Source organism: Lonchura striata, chromosome 2 (assembly GCF_046129695.1).
Source record: "Lonchura striata isolate bLonStr1 chromosome 2, bLonStr1.mat, whole genome shotgun sequence".
In the NCBI taxonomy this organism is placed as follows: domain Eukaryota; kingdom Metazoa; phylum Chordata; class Aves; order Passeriformes; family Estrildidae; genus Lonchura; species Lonchura striata.
In genome coordinates this window covers 59710488-59728728 of record NC_134604.1, presented here as the reverse complement: position 1 = coordinate 59728728, position 18241 = coordinate 59710488, and the positions used below count along the sequence as shown (strand labels likewise).

At 35.8% G+C, this 18241-nt stretch overlaps 1 protein-coding gene across 4 annotated transcripts in view; it reads right to left on the bottom strand.

Moving 5' to 3' along the window:
• Positions 1 to 1836: 1836 nt before the first annotated feature.
• The window catches only part of AKAP11 (A-kinase anchoring protein 11), a 43192-nt gene continuing 26787 nt past the window's right edge, over positions 1837 to 18241 (bottom strand). The window contains exons 8-12 of one of the 4 annotated variants that reach the window (XM_021530822.2): positions 17477 to 17632; positions 14084 to 14167; positions 13323 to 13369; positions 10734 to 10921; positions 1837 to 6216 (exon numbers count right to left, since the gene is read on the bottom strand). In XM_021530822.2, the coding sequence (XP_021386497.2) occupies positions 6070 to 6216; positions 10734 to 10921; positions 13323 to 13369; positions 14084 to 14167; positions 17477 to 17632 (622 nt within the window). In that variant the 3' untranslated portion in view covers positions 1837 to 6069. The remainder of the gene's footprint in view (positions 6217 to 10733; positions 10922 to 13322; positions 13370 to 14083; positions 14168 to 17476; positions 17633 to 18241) is intronic. The other 3 variants (XM_021530823.2, XM_021530826.2, XM_021530827.2) reach the window with 3 other exon arrangements.

Sequence of the window (18241 nt, the reverse complement as noted above, 5' to 3'; positions counted from 1 at the left end):
AATAAGATATTGGAATTGAGTGGGCTACAGGGGCAAATAGCAGAAAGAAGTACCACATTATCACACACTTTCTTTTCTCAATATTAATCTGATTCCTGGCTGAAGCACTGGAATTCCAAAAACCTAAGTCAAATGAGTTGCGCAAGTGTTCTCTTTTATCCTTTCTTAATTAAATACAAACAAACCAACCCAAGTAAATGCATGCAAAGCTCCCTCACGGTCCTAACAAGCAGCAGCAATTTTCAGAAGCATAAAGGCAATGCAGACTATATGTTCTGACTACATAAAGGTCCTAATTTCAGTTTTTGCAATTTCTGTGGAAAGGTGCTGTCTGGTCATGGACTAGATAGTCAGTACCCTGGCCACAGACATGGCCTCATGCTTGTCACTGTTGGTTCCCTTGCCCCAAACAGTCACACGCTTCATGGTTTGCCTCAACAGCAGGGGAAAGAGACAGCATTTGATTAATATGGTGCTCAATAACCAGTAAGGTCAGTGATCTGGGTACATTTCTGCAGCCTTGGCATGACTCACTTTCCGTAGCCACCTTCCAATCAGAGGCTCGGAGCAATAGCCAGCATGGAATTCAGTCACACCAGAAGCTCAGGCTAGGGACTGAGAGGAAGGTCTGACCAACAGCAGCAAGAGCTGGAGTAGCACACATGTTGGGCGAAGACTATGGACTAGCTGGAGACTTAACTCCCAATTTAATACACCAAGGTTAAACAAAGTGCATGGATACTGTTCTGTGGTTGAATGAAGCCAGCCAGCTCCAGACTGCTGAATGAAAGAAAAATAAAGTCCAAGGCAGGAAGAAAAAAACTCAGATTTATCTTCCACATGAGTATCTTCTTTCCCTTTATGAAAATCTTTTCCTTGATTCCAGCTCACTGCTTGCCTTTTTTTTTGAACATACAATATTTGAAGAGTAAGTTATTTGCTTGCTTCAGTTAACATATATTTTCCATGTGATTGACCATGAGGCATTACCCAAACAAAAAATCTGTGAAACAGATATAGTAATGAAACACGAAAATCGAAAATGCTCCTTTTGGAAACAATCTCAAAATACGAAAGAAACATCCTTTCAACAACCATTGCAAAAATAATCAGTTACTTACACTTACGGGTTTTAATGTAGCTTCAGGAAAAAATTCCTAATTCCTGAAATAAAACCCAGCTGAGAACAGTAGACTCACAACTTATACATCAAAAGACATTAGGACAGCTATCTGCAACAGCAGTACTTCTAAATCTTAGAAATGGTACTGTGTGCATCACATCTGCTCAGCATTGCTATTTTAGGGTACTTGACAATATGCTGTTTGGGGCTTTTCACAAATTCCAAAACACCTGAGGATAGTAAAGAAGGCTGTGAAATGTCCTGTTTCATACATTTTCACTAGCAGAATATTCTTGGATTTGTCCAAAAGACTAGAACTGAGTTCTAAGCTAGTTTCCCAAATATTGGACAAAGTAACCTCAGTCCACACAGAAATATCAAGGCAACCTTACTAACCCAGCTTCCAGGCAAGATGCAGCTGACTGGTTCTTACATCCCCCTTGTGAGGTGAGTAGAGTCCATGTGACACTTTGCTGCATGTCAGTGGAACTGTGGGCTCACCTTTCAATCCAAAGTCAGTAAAGCAGGGTCCTCACCCTTTCAGGACTCCAATTTAACTCTGTAAGAAGTATGCCATCTACTGATGCACTATTTACTACACCCTCCCTCAAGTGCCTTCCTCACACAGCCAGTGACCAAGACCATTCTTAGCTGTGTTCACTGAAAAGAAAAACAATATTCCATGCATTTACAAAAAACGACAGCACTCTTGATGCCAGTGAAATGTGTTTTATTTTAAGCCACTGCTAAAACAGGGACAAATTTAGTGCAACCTGGAGTTCATAATCTGAAAACTGAATATAGTTAAATTACTAAAATGGCAAAACTTGTCACCATTATACAGTACAAGACCTTCATATTCATTGAGTACAGTTACATAAACATTTAGTTATTCAAACTGCTTTTGGTATACAACTGCATCACTAACTGGGCTGTGAAATACTGTAACACTGCACAAATAAGCAGCAGTTCCAGCAAATTATAATAAATTTCATTATTAAATACTGTTCAGACATTAGAACAAAGGCCCTCTAAAACTACAACACCAGCTATACAACAGGAATGTACAGATGGTACAAAATAAAGTGACTACAGTGGCTGGGCTCTGTACCTGCCTCTTCAGAGCTCAAGTACAGTAAATGCTTGACAGTAGTGGCTCTTGTTGAAAAGCCAAATTTCTTACAATAAAAATCATTCCTGAATCTTGTATTTTTCTTTGCAAATTGACTGTCTAGAACCACAGGGGTTTGCGCAGGTGTTTACTACTCACTGTGTTCCCATCTCCAACAATTTGTCTTTCTCCATAGAAAAGGTCCTAGACAAAGTTACATTAGAAAATGTAACACCCAAAATCTGGTACCATTTTTGAGAGACCTAATTAGTCTCGGAATGTGGGTTTCTGGGTTTTGGTTGGCTTTTTTCTAAAAAAGTTTACACCATCTTCTAAAACTCAAGAACAAAGATACTACAGAAATTGCCTTCATGTACGTTGTCTGAGCTGCCTTTTCACATCCTTGTTTTGAGACAGCAAATCCTTTAATTTCAGAATATGGGTTTGAGTTTTGTTCTGTTTTTATTTAAGGCTTTATGCACACTTTATATTATTTATGCACCCTGTTCTGAATGTTTAAACTAGTTTTAAGTATGGCCACTTCTAACTTGCTTTACAGAGGGACTGTTTCTCAAAATGCTTTTTCTACAGAACCTTACAAAACATCACAACACTTCCATTTTTTAAAACACCGAATGTATTTATAAAGTGTTTGGGTGATTTCTGAAACAATAACATCCTAGTCTGTATTTTCCTCAACATAAAAATTAAATTACCAGGGCTTCCCATACAGAAAAAATGCAAAATGAAACAAACTCTACCTTATTATGTTTGTTTATACAGCATAGCTGTATGCTTTAAAGGGACCAGAATGTGGCCCTTCATGTTTTTACAGTTTTCACTTATGTTTCTGTATTTGTGGTCAGGAGTTTTAAACAAACTCAGTAAAAGTGTAATTGAATTCCTTGCATTAGCAAGGAACAGCTTTCTCACTAATATGACACAGTATCAGTTAGATACAGTCAGAGTACAGTTTTAAATATTATTAAAATTATTAAATTGTAATAATTTTGCGAGGTTAGATTAATGCTTTTTAACTTCAAACAGAAGGAGGAAAGTCAAGTCATTCCGAAAAAATTGAAAACAATTTCTGTAGAAAACGGGTTTGGATTTTTTTTGGCTTGTTTTCAGCAAATTGAAGTATTTTATAATATTTTTCTCATGAAAATTTGGCAACTATGCTACTTTTCTCAGAGGATAATAAAATTATTTCTTCCTTAACATAACACCAATCAATAGTTATACAACATATTTGATCCAGTCTGAAAACAGGATTCCATACATAAAAAAGAATTTCAGTTCAACTGTTGCCCACTTAACTTTCTGAATAGTTGTAAGCTTTGTGAATGGCTCAATCTTCTGCCATTCTCCAAAAAAGTAAATGAAATTTAAAAGCACTTCAAGTTAACAAAACCTATCATGCTTGGATTTGAATAAATGAGTTTTAAAAAATGGCTATTCCTGCAGTGTTTTTTGTTGGTTTTGTAGGGTTTTTTTTTTTTTAAGATATGATTTTGTACATTTGCAATACCTTCAGTATGTTTCTCACTGTACAGAAACACTTTACTATACTGTACTGTACCCTAATGTCCTGAAATTCCACTTGGTGAGAAAAATCTATTAATGAGGCACTGCTTTTAGCATTTTATTTCCTTGACATTTCAATTTTATAAGTAAATTTGTACAAGTATATTATTGCTGTGTTAAGGGGAAGGTGTTATAGCTAGGGAAATTATTTCAAATTCTTATCTAAAACAATATTGAAAATCAACCTTAAAAAGGAAAAAAGGGAAAAAGGAATACAGGGGTTTTGGGAGAGGAATAAAAAAAAATCCAGACAATCTTTGTACAATTCTTAAAAAATATTTGCTACTAGAACTATCTTCCAAATACAGGAATTAGATAACTTCCCCTGACATGCTTTGGGCTCTGGAGAAAAAACATTCCTGATGCCTGGATTACATTACCTATAACAATATAAAAGATCTTGAAGTGGGTTTTGGTCTTTTTGTCACATACATTAATTTTTCAATCAATGAAATTATATATGAAGTAAGGAAATAAACTGAGCATAATGTAATTTTAGTTATTGATAGAAGTTTGCACCTGGAGTTCACAGTGGTGAGATCTCCTACACATACAGATAAACAAACCTGTGTGTGTTCACCTGTGTGAACACAGGTATGTGCATATACAAAAACATGAAAAATCTTTGGCTTTGTGAGAAAGGTGAACTTTGTGAGATCCAAGGCAGAAATCCAGATGAAAAAAAGAGGACTAAAACCAACCATGTGTCTGCAAAGAGGCCAGTGGAATGCTTTCCTGAAGCACAAAGACACTGCAAAAGCAGTGCTCTTCAGTTTACCAGTGTGACACTTCACAGCAAGTGGGGTAGGGATAATCAGAATTGTACATATGCCATTAAAAATCAGGAATAGATTTGGAGAGACATATCTCTCCTTGTTCAGGATCACAAACCTGTGCACCATAGATCAACAGTATATTCTTCTGTGAAAAAGCTATTAAGATTTTTTTGTTTGTCCAAAATCAGTAACACTCTATGATTATTTGCCAAGTTTTAGGTGGCAACCTGGTAATCACTAGCATGTGCCTTTTTCTCTCAAAGGATATATAAAAAACAAATCCCAAAAAACATTTTCAAACCACAGGATAAGTGAAGGCTCAGATTTTCCTTCGGACAGAAAAGCAAATCAGCAGCACTGGTGAGAAACCTGACAAGACTGCTAAAAATATTCTATTAAAAGTGCCTTCGAAAAAAACTCAGTGAAGGTAGTTAACAAAAATGAAAAATGAATTTGCGAGAAATTTCCTCTTTACATTTTTATTAGCTTTCTTTGCTAAACATTTCTGCGCTGAGTAACAAAACTATCTTTATTTAAGAAAAGAAAATTCATACGTGGCTGCTTTGAAATAAAGAATTAAAACTATTCAAAAAGATGGCCAAAATCCTCAGAAATTTCTATCTTCTACTTTTAACACATCTGCATGAGAGACTAATGTACAAATTCTTTGACACAGAACTAGTGTCATAAAAGTATCTGCATACAAAAAGCCTCAGTAAAAAATTTAGCAATTTAAATCTGATTGGCAAGCTTCAGGAAACCTTGCTGAAGAATTACATACGAAATTATGTTCAACTTCTCCCTCTGACGTTCTACCAGAAGTTACCAGCTCTACAGGAGTCAACAAATTCATGCATTTGCACCTCAGCCATTTCAGAGCAGACTCTGCCATCTTCACATAAAGTTAAAACTGATAAAGGCAGCTATGAAACCAGGCTGTATTAAGGGGCTGTTTGGGCAGATCACAATTTCCTTCCTGGCAATGCTGCTCTGGGGCATGTAACACCTGACGAAGATAAATAATTTTTCCACTGTCTGCAGCAAAGTATTGCAGAGTAGATTCTTGCTGAAATCAGTGCTCTTAGTCCTGCTGTGAATATAGCATACATAGGAGTGGGAGAAAGAGCTATCCTGGCACAAGGAGAATCCTGAATATCATGTATGAGACTGTCTCCTGTGGACTATGGTCAAGGGATGTTGATAAACAAGGGTTGTTGATAAATATCTCAGTGGTATGAACACAGCAGTAAATACAATTTATGCATGGGTGGACAACACTGACTATGGACTGAATAAACATACCATGTGCACAGTATCACAAAGCACAGCACAGCTATTTTGACTTTCACCTCAAAGTCTTTTAATGCTATTACTTAAACATTCACTAGTTGAATTTTACTTTACACATCTGTGTTCCTTCTATCTCCTTTCAGAAGAGGAATGAAGCGAAGAGTGTTGCATCTTTGGATTTTTCAGACATTTTCCAGAAGCCAGCTGACCAAAGATTTACTCAGAGGTTGCTCTCCATCAGATGCCGTCTCCATCATTTCACAATATTTCAGCACTGCTTGCAAGAGATCTCCAACTTTCCAATCTCTTTCTCTCAGTCTTCTGGAAAGCTAAAAGATAATCAGAGGAGCACAAAGCAAAATATTTTGACTGGGACATCCTGATTAAGTTACAGAAGTTATTCTTGAAACATTAGGTCATAAGAGATCAGTTTTAATGAGTTAATCATTATTCCCACATCTATAAAAACAAAAACTTCCGCAATAATCAAGCATTTTTCTTTAGGCCAGTATTCACAAATCTTTCTTCTGGAGGGAGCGCCATTTTCAAATTATGTGGTGCCACAGGTATGAGGGCTGTGGTTCATCAAGACTGCAGAAAACAGGAAATTCTGAACACAAGATTAAGACATTTGCCACCCCTCCCATGCCAATAATGCATGTATAAAAACACAAAACTCTGTCTTAATAAAAGGATGTGGATTTTCTTTCACAACATATAGTGTGGTTGGGGTGGCACAGACACTACCCTCAATAAAAACAGTTTCTTCAGAGTTGGGAAATTATAACATCTTGGGGAAGATGAAAAGGTGATGATTAAGTTAAACTACTACTCAGGAGCAGAGATCAGTGTAGCTGAAAACATTTCTTTTCCCCCAGGATCCAAAGAAAAAATCTTCCATTGCTGATGTGTCAAGCTCAACTATATGTGTAAGAAAACCTACCCTAAGGAAAGAATGAATTTGACAGCTTGCCCAGGAGTAAAAAACCTAACAATTTTAGTTTAAATAAATAAACAAATACCCACACAAACAAAGTATTCTCTGTAGCTTTCTGGACACCTGTCAATGCTGAATTTTGTAAACACAGTTTAGACACCCTACTTATTCTTTGAAGCTGTAAATTTTTACCCCCTTTTATAATCCCTACCAAGACATTCCATATATTAAGTTTAAAAAAAGTAATACCCAGTGTTCAGGGAAATATTTTTCACACCTACAAAATTAAAAACTCATATATTTTCTACTTGAGACCTGTCAGATTGCAATATAAAATTCTAAAAAAAAAATAAAAAGTAAGACAATCTTTACCTGCTTCTTTACCTAGCTGATGTTCTGACTGCAACAAAGCAGGTGATAGGACTGACAGAAAGAACATGGGCATAAAAACATGTATCAAACAATTAACTTCTTGAGAAAACCATTAACTTGAACAAGCAAAAAATCCTCTCTAATCCTGAGCATAATTTATTCTGAACACTGGAAACTTTTCTCAGTGGAAATTAAGGACATCTTTTCTATATAAGAAGAGACTGAAATCTGTAGTTATTTCTGTGAATTTTAAAGCAGAGCACAGGAAGTAGGAGTTTTATAGTCTACAATTTGGTAAATGATGTTTGTTGGTTTATAAAAGAATGGCCATTTTTCTTTCCTCTGCCAGAGGAAAGTGTGTCTAATGTCCAAATAACTACTTCATCAAATACAATACAAAAATTCAGTTCAAATAAGTTTTCCACCATGGTAGAACTACAGAACTGGCACCTAAATTTTAATTTTAGATTTAACCTCACTGTTTCTTTAGATGACCAATCTGTTTCTTATTGCCAGACAAGTGAAATATTAGTTTACTCAAAATAGAAATCTTAAAACAGGTAGGTACGGTCTCATTAAAAATGGAATACATATTATTTTCTAATCCAGGCACTTGCATATCCGCACTGTCAGGCATCTCAAAGAAATCAAGAACTATCTAACTTACTGGTTTCTTGTTATACTCCTAACAAATGTATATTGTTCCATACATAGGTATTTAATGTCTTTCTGCCTTGCTGAGCATAACAAGTACCCTTAAGTAAGAGTTCATACCCAGCTGCAGCAAGTAACACCCTGCCTGATGCACGCTAGGAGCACTTCTGCCTTTTCTGCAGCCACATCGCATCAGTGGCTCAGTACCCTGCTGCGATCAGCTAACACAAGCCTTTCCTGCCTTCCAGAGCTCACCAACTGCTTGTACAGCAGCTGGCTGTTTCCAACGAGCTCCAAGCCCCGGCGGGCTGCCCAGGAAGCCGCGGAATTCCCGAGGGTCCCCAGGAGATGCCCCAGTCCCGGCTGCCGAGGGACCAGGACCTGCATTCCCGCTGGGCTGCAGCGCCCCCTGGAGGGGCTGGCTCCGCTTTACAAGAGCCGGGAATTATTTCCAATTCAATTCGGTCTGCGGCGGAAAACATTCCAATCGGGAAGTGCGATGGAATAAAAAACAGGTACTCATTTTATGCCTCCGGGGAGGGAAATAAAATTTCAATTTATTTTAACATAACTGCATCTGGACAACTGAAAATAATCTATATAACTACTGAAACAATTAACTACTGTAGCATTTTCAGGACTGCATGACTACTGCCTGCCCGGAAGGTCTTACATTCAAGTGTCAACTCAGTATCAATTTATGACTGAAGTGTCAAGTAGAAAAAAACTATCATTTCTTAGGAGGGCATACTGCTATTTTTCAGAGTGCTCTTCTTGGTATGTCCTCTTGTTAAGGCAGCTGAAGTCATGCTCTGATGCACAGCCAGTTAATATCTTTCCTGTGTGTCCTGGAGCATTGGCTCAAATCTCAGCACCACAGCTCTTTAGTCCCTTAACTCAGAGCTAGCCAAAGAATGAGAGACTCATGGAAAAATTTAAAAAATAGGCGCCTGCCATCTCTTTCGTGTATTTCATATTATATTGTTAGATACATGTGTCTCAGATACACAGAAAATAAATTATTATTAACATTTGTGGGTTCTACCACTATTCTAATTGAGTATTTGCAATAAGCATGAAACAGATGAACAGATCTTCAAGAGAAGGCAAAAAACTTCATGAGGTGAGAATGACTGTTATCCTTAACCCTGACTTGTTGAAAAAAAACTTCAACAACCTTCAGAGACTGCTCAGTCAAGCATGTGAGAACAGAAAAAGTGATGTATTTTCTTTGTGTTAAGGCACTTATAAACAGTAACAAAGAATAAACATTAATATAAGGAATAAACCCAACAATTTCAAATAGCACAGAAATGGAGAAAAGTATTCTCAAACTGCCTTCCAGTTTACAGAAGCACAAAGTCCACTCTGTCAAAACTAATGTACAGCCAAATATATTCCTGAAATAATTCTAAAGCAAACATACCAAGGTATAGAAAAGGAGCATAGGGCATATATTTCTATATGCCAAAATAACATTTCCAAACTTTCTGGGTTATTTCAAAAGAATGCAAAACTTCCTACTCTCAAAATCAAATACACTTTCCATACAGTTACATTGGCAGAAAAACATTCCAAAATTATCATTCTCTGTGTGTGTGAGGAAGGCAAGAGCCTCTTTCAGGAGAATGCACACCAGGTATGATCTGGACTGGTGTCTAGGCACCTTTTACATTCTTACCACAAGTCTCCAATAACTAAGCACCGTCAGTGCACACATCCATCCAGCTCTGGGAGTCTGTTTTGTCATACCGACCTTTCCCTCCCAGTAACTCCACTTTTCTCCTGAAATCATGATATAAGCTTTGGAAAGCCCCAAGCTGAAGAGTCAATACTTAATTTGAGAACTGAGAGCAAGCTTTCTCTTCCTTAATATACTGGTAAGTACAGTGAGTAATTTTTGCCAAGATCTTAATTGTTAAAATGCTACTAATGGCATCACATTAACAGTTTTTCACATTATCAGGTTACAAAACACAAATATTTTATAATTACCATTCCTATGAACCTCATTACAGACAATGCCTATATATCTATTAAGTTAGCCTTTCCATTACAAGGAAATGTTAACTGTTGATTAAAAAATATACGTTTAATGTAAGAAAATCCAGATTATCATGTGTAGTTTGGTGTGCAGCCATGATAAAATCAGTTTTATGATTTATTGAAATAATACGTTTCTCTCATGTGTTTCTGATGGAAATACGCAGGACAGTATCCATACCAAAATACTGAGCCTTTCCAAAGACACTCAAATTGCTAATGCCCGGTTCTTTGAAAGTTTGATTAATAAAACAAAAGTAAAGGCACCTAAGAATAAAACAATCTTACTGAGAGTTCTTTATAATAGTTTTGGGTTTAGTAGCTTACAGAATAAAGACATAATATTTACTTCAAAACTAAACTTCTTTCTCACAAGAAAATGCATCTTTGCTACTAAAAAAAAAAAAAAAATATAAGCAAACAAAACCCCCCACAAATCAAAACAAAAAAACCCAACCCTAAGCAGAACACATTAAGTTAGAAAAAAAATCTGCATGACCAAGTTCTCAGAAAGATACAATTTATAAACAATTAAATACTAAGTAAAAATTGCTTGAAAAAGTATAATTTTAATCCAACAGAAATTACATAATCACATCCTTTTTGGAGTAAAACACTTGTAAGTGAAGTAGTGAAACAGTAAGCTTTGGTGAATACCGGTTTATGTATGATATATACAGAGGCAAAACATGCTGTTCCACTTTGACCTCTCAGGATTTAAATAATGATTTTCCTCAGCAGTGAACAGCAAATGAAGTAATAGCAGCTGGTATATCACAGCAAATGGAAGTCCAGGAAATCCTTCCCCTTTCCCACCACCCATCACACCAGAGTACTTACAAAGACGAATTCCCTTGCAGCAGTGTCGCGGAAGTGAAGATCAGACACCTCTGTTTCAGAAGCTGCCAGCCACTGGAGTGCTGCTCGGAGCTGTGGGTCCACTAGATTTGGTTCCAGATCAATATTCATTATTGATAAAGTCTTTCGCACTTGCTCCAAACCTAATATTAAATATAAAATAAGTAAATCTATAGATTCAAATTGTTTAGAAAAAAACTCTGTAAATCACTGCTTGTAGACTGTATTATCTAAAAAAAAACTTGATTTAGTATACACAGATAATATGTAAGGAAAAAACTAATTGGTCTCAAGCGTTTCAGAACTTTCCCATTAGGAAGTACTGCTTATCTCATTTCCAACTGTGTGCAAACATAGCTACATATTAAAAGATACCTAAACTATAATGTATATTCCAAATGCCAAGATATTTAGCATAGACTTTCATAAAGTGCACAGCAATGGCTCTCACATGGTCCATCAGCTCCTTCCATTTCCAGCTGCTATTTCTGCCATGCCTTCATCTAATTATTCATTTTAAGAAGTGTGTATTTTTGAGTTCTTTTCTGCACTGACCAGACTGTCTCTTGAACTTTTCCAAAATATACTGCTGGTTTTACTGAGGCATATCCAGTTTCTCAATATTTCTTTTACAGCATAAGTTCAAAAAATTTTACAGCATTGCAAGAGTAGTTGTGTTAATAACACTTAGAAACTCCAGTATTGTCAACTACTGTTCCCAAACTGAGTTTCTGTATCCAGCAACCACAGAAATCCTTTGTCACACTCCCAGAAACAACTAGGCATGTAGTGATCTTCAAGCTGGAGTCACTGCTTCCAGACTACTGAACTTGACTCTAGAAATGTGGACTATATTAGCAACAAAAACATATATTCATGTTGAGTTTACCGCAGTCTCAATACTCTTCCAACTAAGGTTATGAAAATTGATGTATATAAGCTATTCACTCCCAAGAGGCAAAGTCAAGCAAGTTGAAACAGGTTCCCCAGAAGTAAAAACAAGAGAAAATTAACTAGCAAAACTGTAGAACAGAACAGTGCTTTCAGTGGATAACAGATTATTTGTCTAGGGGCCCCAAAATTTAACTTCTTTATAGGAGGAAGAACAATTTTAAAAAAAATATGACAATGGGTAGAAAACATTGTGGTAACACTGCTGGGAAATTTCAGTACATTTTTTAGACTGATAAAATAGATGCACATTTGATAATAAGGATTTGATTCAAATTCTTTGGTGACTAAGGCACATTCAGCTTAGAAAAAGCTGGACATTTCCAGGTATGGCATGAACAGAACTTCCAAATGTACAAGACCAGGTACAAAGTGTTCTATCCAGCACACTGTTTAAACTGTCCTACAATTGCACAACAGAAAGAGCCTTTTCAAAACAATACTGAGAAGGTGAGGAGCTTACACTGGAAAAATTTCACTAGAAAATCCTCAATACAATATAGAGCAGTCTACTGCACTACAGACAGTAGGTAACACCTAAACCACGTAAAGAAAAAAATCCAATCACTATCCTAATTGAGCAATTTGAGTATTTGAGATGCCAGAACTTTTTAAAGTTGAGACCAAAAGAAAACAAAAACTTATTGATAAATCAGATGAAACTTACAGAGCAGAAAATACTTTAATTACAATTATTCTGAGAAAATAAATACTCATTAATATAGCTTTCCTTTCTTATATCCTTAGAGTCACATCTCATTTAATACAATTAAGAGATGTTTGTTACTTATATATATTTTCCAGAATCTTAAAAAGAGAGAAAAAACTCCAAATCAACCAGAACCCCACACATCTTTCTGCTTACACTAAGACTACTTGAAGATGTGCAACAAGGGAGAATATCCTCTGTAAGGAAGTAGCAGAGGTTTCTAGAAACACTTATTTTATCTTCAGAACATACCCAACACAAAGAAGACCTCTGTTACAACTTGTTTAACATCAGCTCATCTTAAAACCATCTTCACACACTATGTGTTCAGGCTGTTTTCGGTTAACAAACTTAGGTGCATCAATCACACTGGATTCAGAGCAGAGATCTTCTAACAAACCACAAAGTTGTAACAAGATTCTGGATAGACCTTATGTTATACTTCACTAAGAAAGAGAAAATAGCAAATACATAAAATCCAAGATTTTTATTGTTTTTCGTGACTCTCTCCCAAGACAAATGTGCCCATTTTGAGTAACTTCTTCAGCATTTTGAACACAGCCATGCGGATGCATTGCCATGGTTCCTTAACAAAATTTTTTTTAAAAATTTAAGCTCTGCATATAAATTCACACTTTCAACAAGCTGATCAAAGTTCCCTACCTTATGTTATTAAATTCATGTAAGCATCAGTAAGTAACTAACACTTCCCAAAGGCTGCAAATTTCAGTGTATTAAGAGGATTATGTAGGGCATTAATCAAACATTCTGATGCTTGACTGACATTCATTATGATGAATAGGGATAATAGAGTTGTCACCTTGTTTTTCAGACTACAAAGGCAAAGAATTAACAAAAAATTAATGTACAGTGCACAGGACAACACTAGTATATGCAGGAACAGACATTACCTTCTACAGCATCCTTGGAATCTTCATCTTTATCTTCTGTTCCATCACTGTATTTTAATTAAGAAAACAAAAATATGAATACAATCCAATATATGCAGTAAACGTAGTAAATTCTTCTACTATAATGAAGGTTAAATAACAAGAAAATCATAAAAGAATTAAGGAGTGATCATGAAAAGCAGCTTTGCTTCTCGCACCATTTCATGTTGTAAACAGACTTATCATCAATATCACATGATTTTCTCTTAGGAAAAGAAGAGAGAAGAGAGAAGAGAGAAATAAGAAAGGTGCTAAAGGTGCTACTTATTGATTTTAATAGTTTTGCTTAATATGTGAAAAGGTTCGGCCACCTTGTATCACAGATATTAACTATAGGTAAGCCTAAGTGGTCTATAAAAACCAGTTACTATGCAATTCTGAAAGCTTACACAAGCTAAAGGGAAAAAAAAACCAGAAGTCCTGTAGGAAGCAAGCTCTAGTCTGCATGAAAAAAAGTAAATCTAAAGACTTATAAAACTGCAGGCAAGAACATGCAAAAAAGGGACCCTTTTGCAAGCAAAATACATTAATCAGTTTTAGCACAGAAAAATTTAATCATTCAGGGTGGATTCATTAATGAAAAAATCATATTGTGATTAAGTGACAAGAGTGTGAATAATGTATCAGCATAAAAATGTACTGTATTTTTATTTTCAAAAATGATGATTTCATGCATTAATTATGAGGAACCCATCTAGTTTATATTTCTCAACTCAACCAACCTGTCTGATGTTGGAAAGGATAAATTCTCCTCATACATATCCCCTTCTAAACCAAGACTGCTCCAGCTACTGCTGTTACCATTACTGCCAGGAGAAGAAGAAAAGACAGCTGAACTAGAAAAGAACAATAGCTCAATCTAGAACCTTCATTTTCCTTACAACTCTTTTGTCAAGACATTTAATGCAAGAGCACTGAAACTTTCAAGGTTCAACATGAACAAACATGACTCCCACTGCTATCCAGAGCAGCAATGTGCACAATAATGCAAAACTAGCAGGTTTCAGTACATTGGTGAAAGCATTAATTTGTACTCATTATTTTTTCAGATCAGCACTAGCAGGAGTTCTGTCCTCAGGTCTAAGCACATTGCTTGTTATTTCTAAAAGCTAACAATTTCAAAAGGAATAAATAAGAAAATAGATTACATCTGTATTATTTGCTTAAGGAGCAGCTAACAGTTAATACTATTATACATTGTGAAGACAACTTCACATACAAAATCCTTCCATCTCACTCCAAAAACCCAGTAACAATCTCCAATAGCCTGATGAGAAGAAAATCCTAGAATAAAGAATTTTTTAAAAATTTTTAATATTGTTCTGCAAGTTGATCTTTTAAAAAAAGGAGGTTTATAAATCTATGAAAACAATACTGAAGAGATTAATTCACGTACAGTTCACAAAAATACTGCATTTATTCTATGACTACATTCAACCCAATGCAAAGAACTGAAAAACGGAGCATGTTCTTACACTCCTTAATTTCAGTCATTATAAATAGGACAGTTTGTTAAGCCTGTCAATATAGTACAGCACTGAGCAACTCATATGATTAAATCTCATTCCCCAACTTCATACCTCCCCCAGAGCATGTCTGGAAGCCTTCCAAGAACAGGACTTCCAAATAGCCAGCATTCTTCAAGAAAGCAGAATGTCTGCTGGAGATGGCATGAGAAGCTGTGGAGTAACTGCAGAGAACAACTGCAAGAAGATGCTTTCTCCACCTAAGTTTTATGTGACTGTTGAAGCTCATTTCCACTCATGGCAAACAGCAGAATGGTGGAAGAAAACATATCAAGAGACAGACACTGATCTCTTTCAAGTGTTTCCCAGTAACATTATCACCTATCAGTATCCCTTGCTCTCCAGCATGCCTGCTTGGATCCCAATTTCAAAACAGTGAACATCAGGTTAGCAAGTCTACAATACAAACACATTCAAATAACATGAAAAAAGTTTACGAAGTTGCAAGTGCCTTATTCAGTACATTATTGCTTATTTAAACTACATGACCAAAGAAAATTCAAAGAGTTCTCTTGTTAACATGAAAAAGAAAATTAAAGAGCAGAAACTTCTGAAGAAACCAACTTGCAGTGAATGCAATCCTGGTCTAAAAATATTTCTCAAGCTGTTATGTGAGACTACCACACTTTATATGAAATATTAAGTTTGGCTTAAAATCGTTACATTGCAGGTATAAAAAAATTTAATATAGTCTGTTGGTATCAATATTTTGCACTCACAGTGCCTCTTTCACTGGAAGGTACAAATGCAAAACAAAAATAGAAGTAAAAGCTGTGCTGGTCTGCAGACTAAAGAATAAAGAATTAGTAATCTAACACAGTAACCTCTGAACACAACTGTTCTGATTAGGTAAGAGACAATGCACTTTACAGAGGTCAGTCTTGGTCTGAAATTATCATATATATTGAATCATATGATTACAATGAAGTGTGAGAAAGGGATGAGACCTTTTCCTAATTAACAGCCAAATTAACAGTCTTTAAAATAAACTCCTGTAACCACAAAACAAGCAACAAACAGGCAAAGGTATTATAATTACTCTGTAATGGTTCATGCAGCTCTTCAACAAGAGCCAGCAGAAGAATAATGAGAAAAGCAAGAGGCTTCTGCTCTGAGTTATAACCCATCCTGGATGCTGGATGAAAAGCCTATGCCTACACCCATGCTTATACCTACAAATCAGCTAGAGAGAAAGCTCAAGAACTTTTTAATTCTACATTCACCACATTTAGGCATGAAAAGCAGAAGACACAAGCACTTCCCTGCATAACTAACTAGCAAGTTCTCTAAATACTATTCATCTTAATGGAGCTGCCCACAGGATGCAGTGAATTAATTTCTTGTTTTGCTTTGCTTGTGCTCAGCTTTTGCTTTACCTGTTAAACCATCTTTAACTCAACACGCAATTGTTGTCACTTGAACTCTTCAATTCTCACCCCCATCCCACCTTGGCAGAAGTGACTCACTGGCTGGGTGGGGCTTAGTTGTCAGCTAGGGTTAAACTACAACAGGGTATTATTACTGAATCCGGTCTTGTTACAGATCTCCCCCTGATCATCTTTGTTTACACAGGGCAACAAGCCCAGATCCTTCCTTCCACCTGATAAACCTCAGCAACACAGATGAACACACACTCTGTTACCAAGCCACAATTAGTTCTGTAAAACCAGCTGATCAATTTTCACATGCCTGTTTCCTCCATCAACAACTTACTATCCAAATTGTGCCTCCCCTTCTATGACTAACACGTTAACTCAGGTCATTCCCCCTCTAATGAGCCACAGATTTTCTTCCAAGTTATAAAAATTACCTTCTTTTCATTTACATCTGTTTTGGGAATGATAAACAAATAACAAATACAACATAGGCACTACTGGTCCAGAATTTTTTTTATACTTTTCCCCTTTATCAATTAATCTGTATTTTATTGTGTAACTGACAATATAGCAAATATTCTCCCTTATGCTCAGATTTTCATAATCATTTTTACTAGTTCAAGAGATGATGTTTTACTAAAATAAGTTAATGCATTCTTTTACAAAATTATTAAGATATATGAGTGATGAATTGTAGAAGTGTTTGATTAAATTATTTAATTAAGCAAAACATGAAAAATACTGCAGACATTTAACTGAGTAATTTCACACTGGTACCAAATAACCTACTTAAACTAGCATGTCTCTCAAACTTTAATCTCAGTAATGCTGGAAGTACTACCTAAAGTTTTAATAGAGCACAACTTATAAACTGTATTCTGAGGCTCTATTTTACATAAGGTGGTCATTTTTAAAATGTTTACATCTTTTGCTAATACTTAAATTTTATATGCACAGTTTTACTTGATGTGATTCCCTGGCATCGATGACAATGCACTCTTCATATATTTTACAGAGTATGAACATTCATGGCCAACAATATTTTGTAAGAAAACAAAATCATTATATTAGAGCTATTTTTAATAAAAAAGCCATTGTGTGTTGAACACGAAAATAATCTCTTCTCCCCCAAACCCTAGGAGAAATATCACTTGATGACAAGTTACTTCATGTCAAGGTAACTGTTTAACTATACTAACATCTTTATAATTACCTGTCACTTAGGTGAAGAAAACTGCTGCTCTCATCAGGATGTTCATCTTCAAAACTTAGATTGGACCAACTCCCAGTGCTATCATCACCAATACTAAGACTCATCTGCTGGCTAACAACAGATTCAACAGAGTGAAATCCTTCTCTTCCAACAGAGCTAAACAAAAATTTAAGACAAAAACATCACTGCATTTCATGCTGATCTGTGTTTAGTTCATTCACAGCAATTTAACCCCATTCCAAAGACATTAAATTCCACAGGAAAAGAAAAGCTGGGAAATCCCTTAATTTTTGCCCTATTCTTAACACACAAAATAGTGCAATCAAATTAATCTGAAACATCAACAGGCTTACATCAGGGATTGCTATTTGGAATTCTTTCATTAGAAATCAAAGAGAGTGGTATAAAGAATTCTCTAATTTGGAATATTATTTGCTATGAAGCACAGAAGTCACTGTAGCCTTGCAGACTGTGTATCAAGGCACACTTGTCAAGCAGATTTACCATTTCTGAACTTGCTCACCCTAGAACAGTTTGGCTATTTCCCCTGGCCTGCCTTCAGTACAAGCACTTAAGTGGTCTGCAACTGAGGGCAAAGTGCTTAAGTATAAACTGGTGACTAAAATATTAGGATTCCATTTTTTAGAAAGTTTTCTGCAAAAAGAGATTTGTTTTTCTCCTTCAAGAAAGTATAGCAATACATGACTTGTACAGAATTTTTCCCCTCAGGAAGTTTAATTTTTTTTTATCCAAAAACCAATCAAG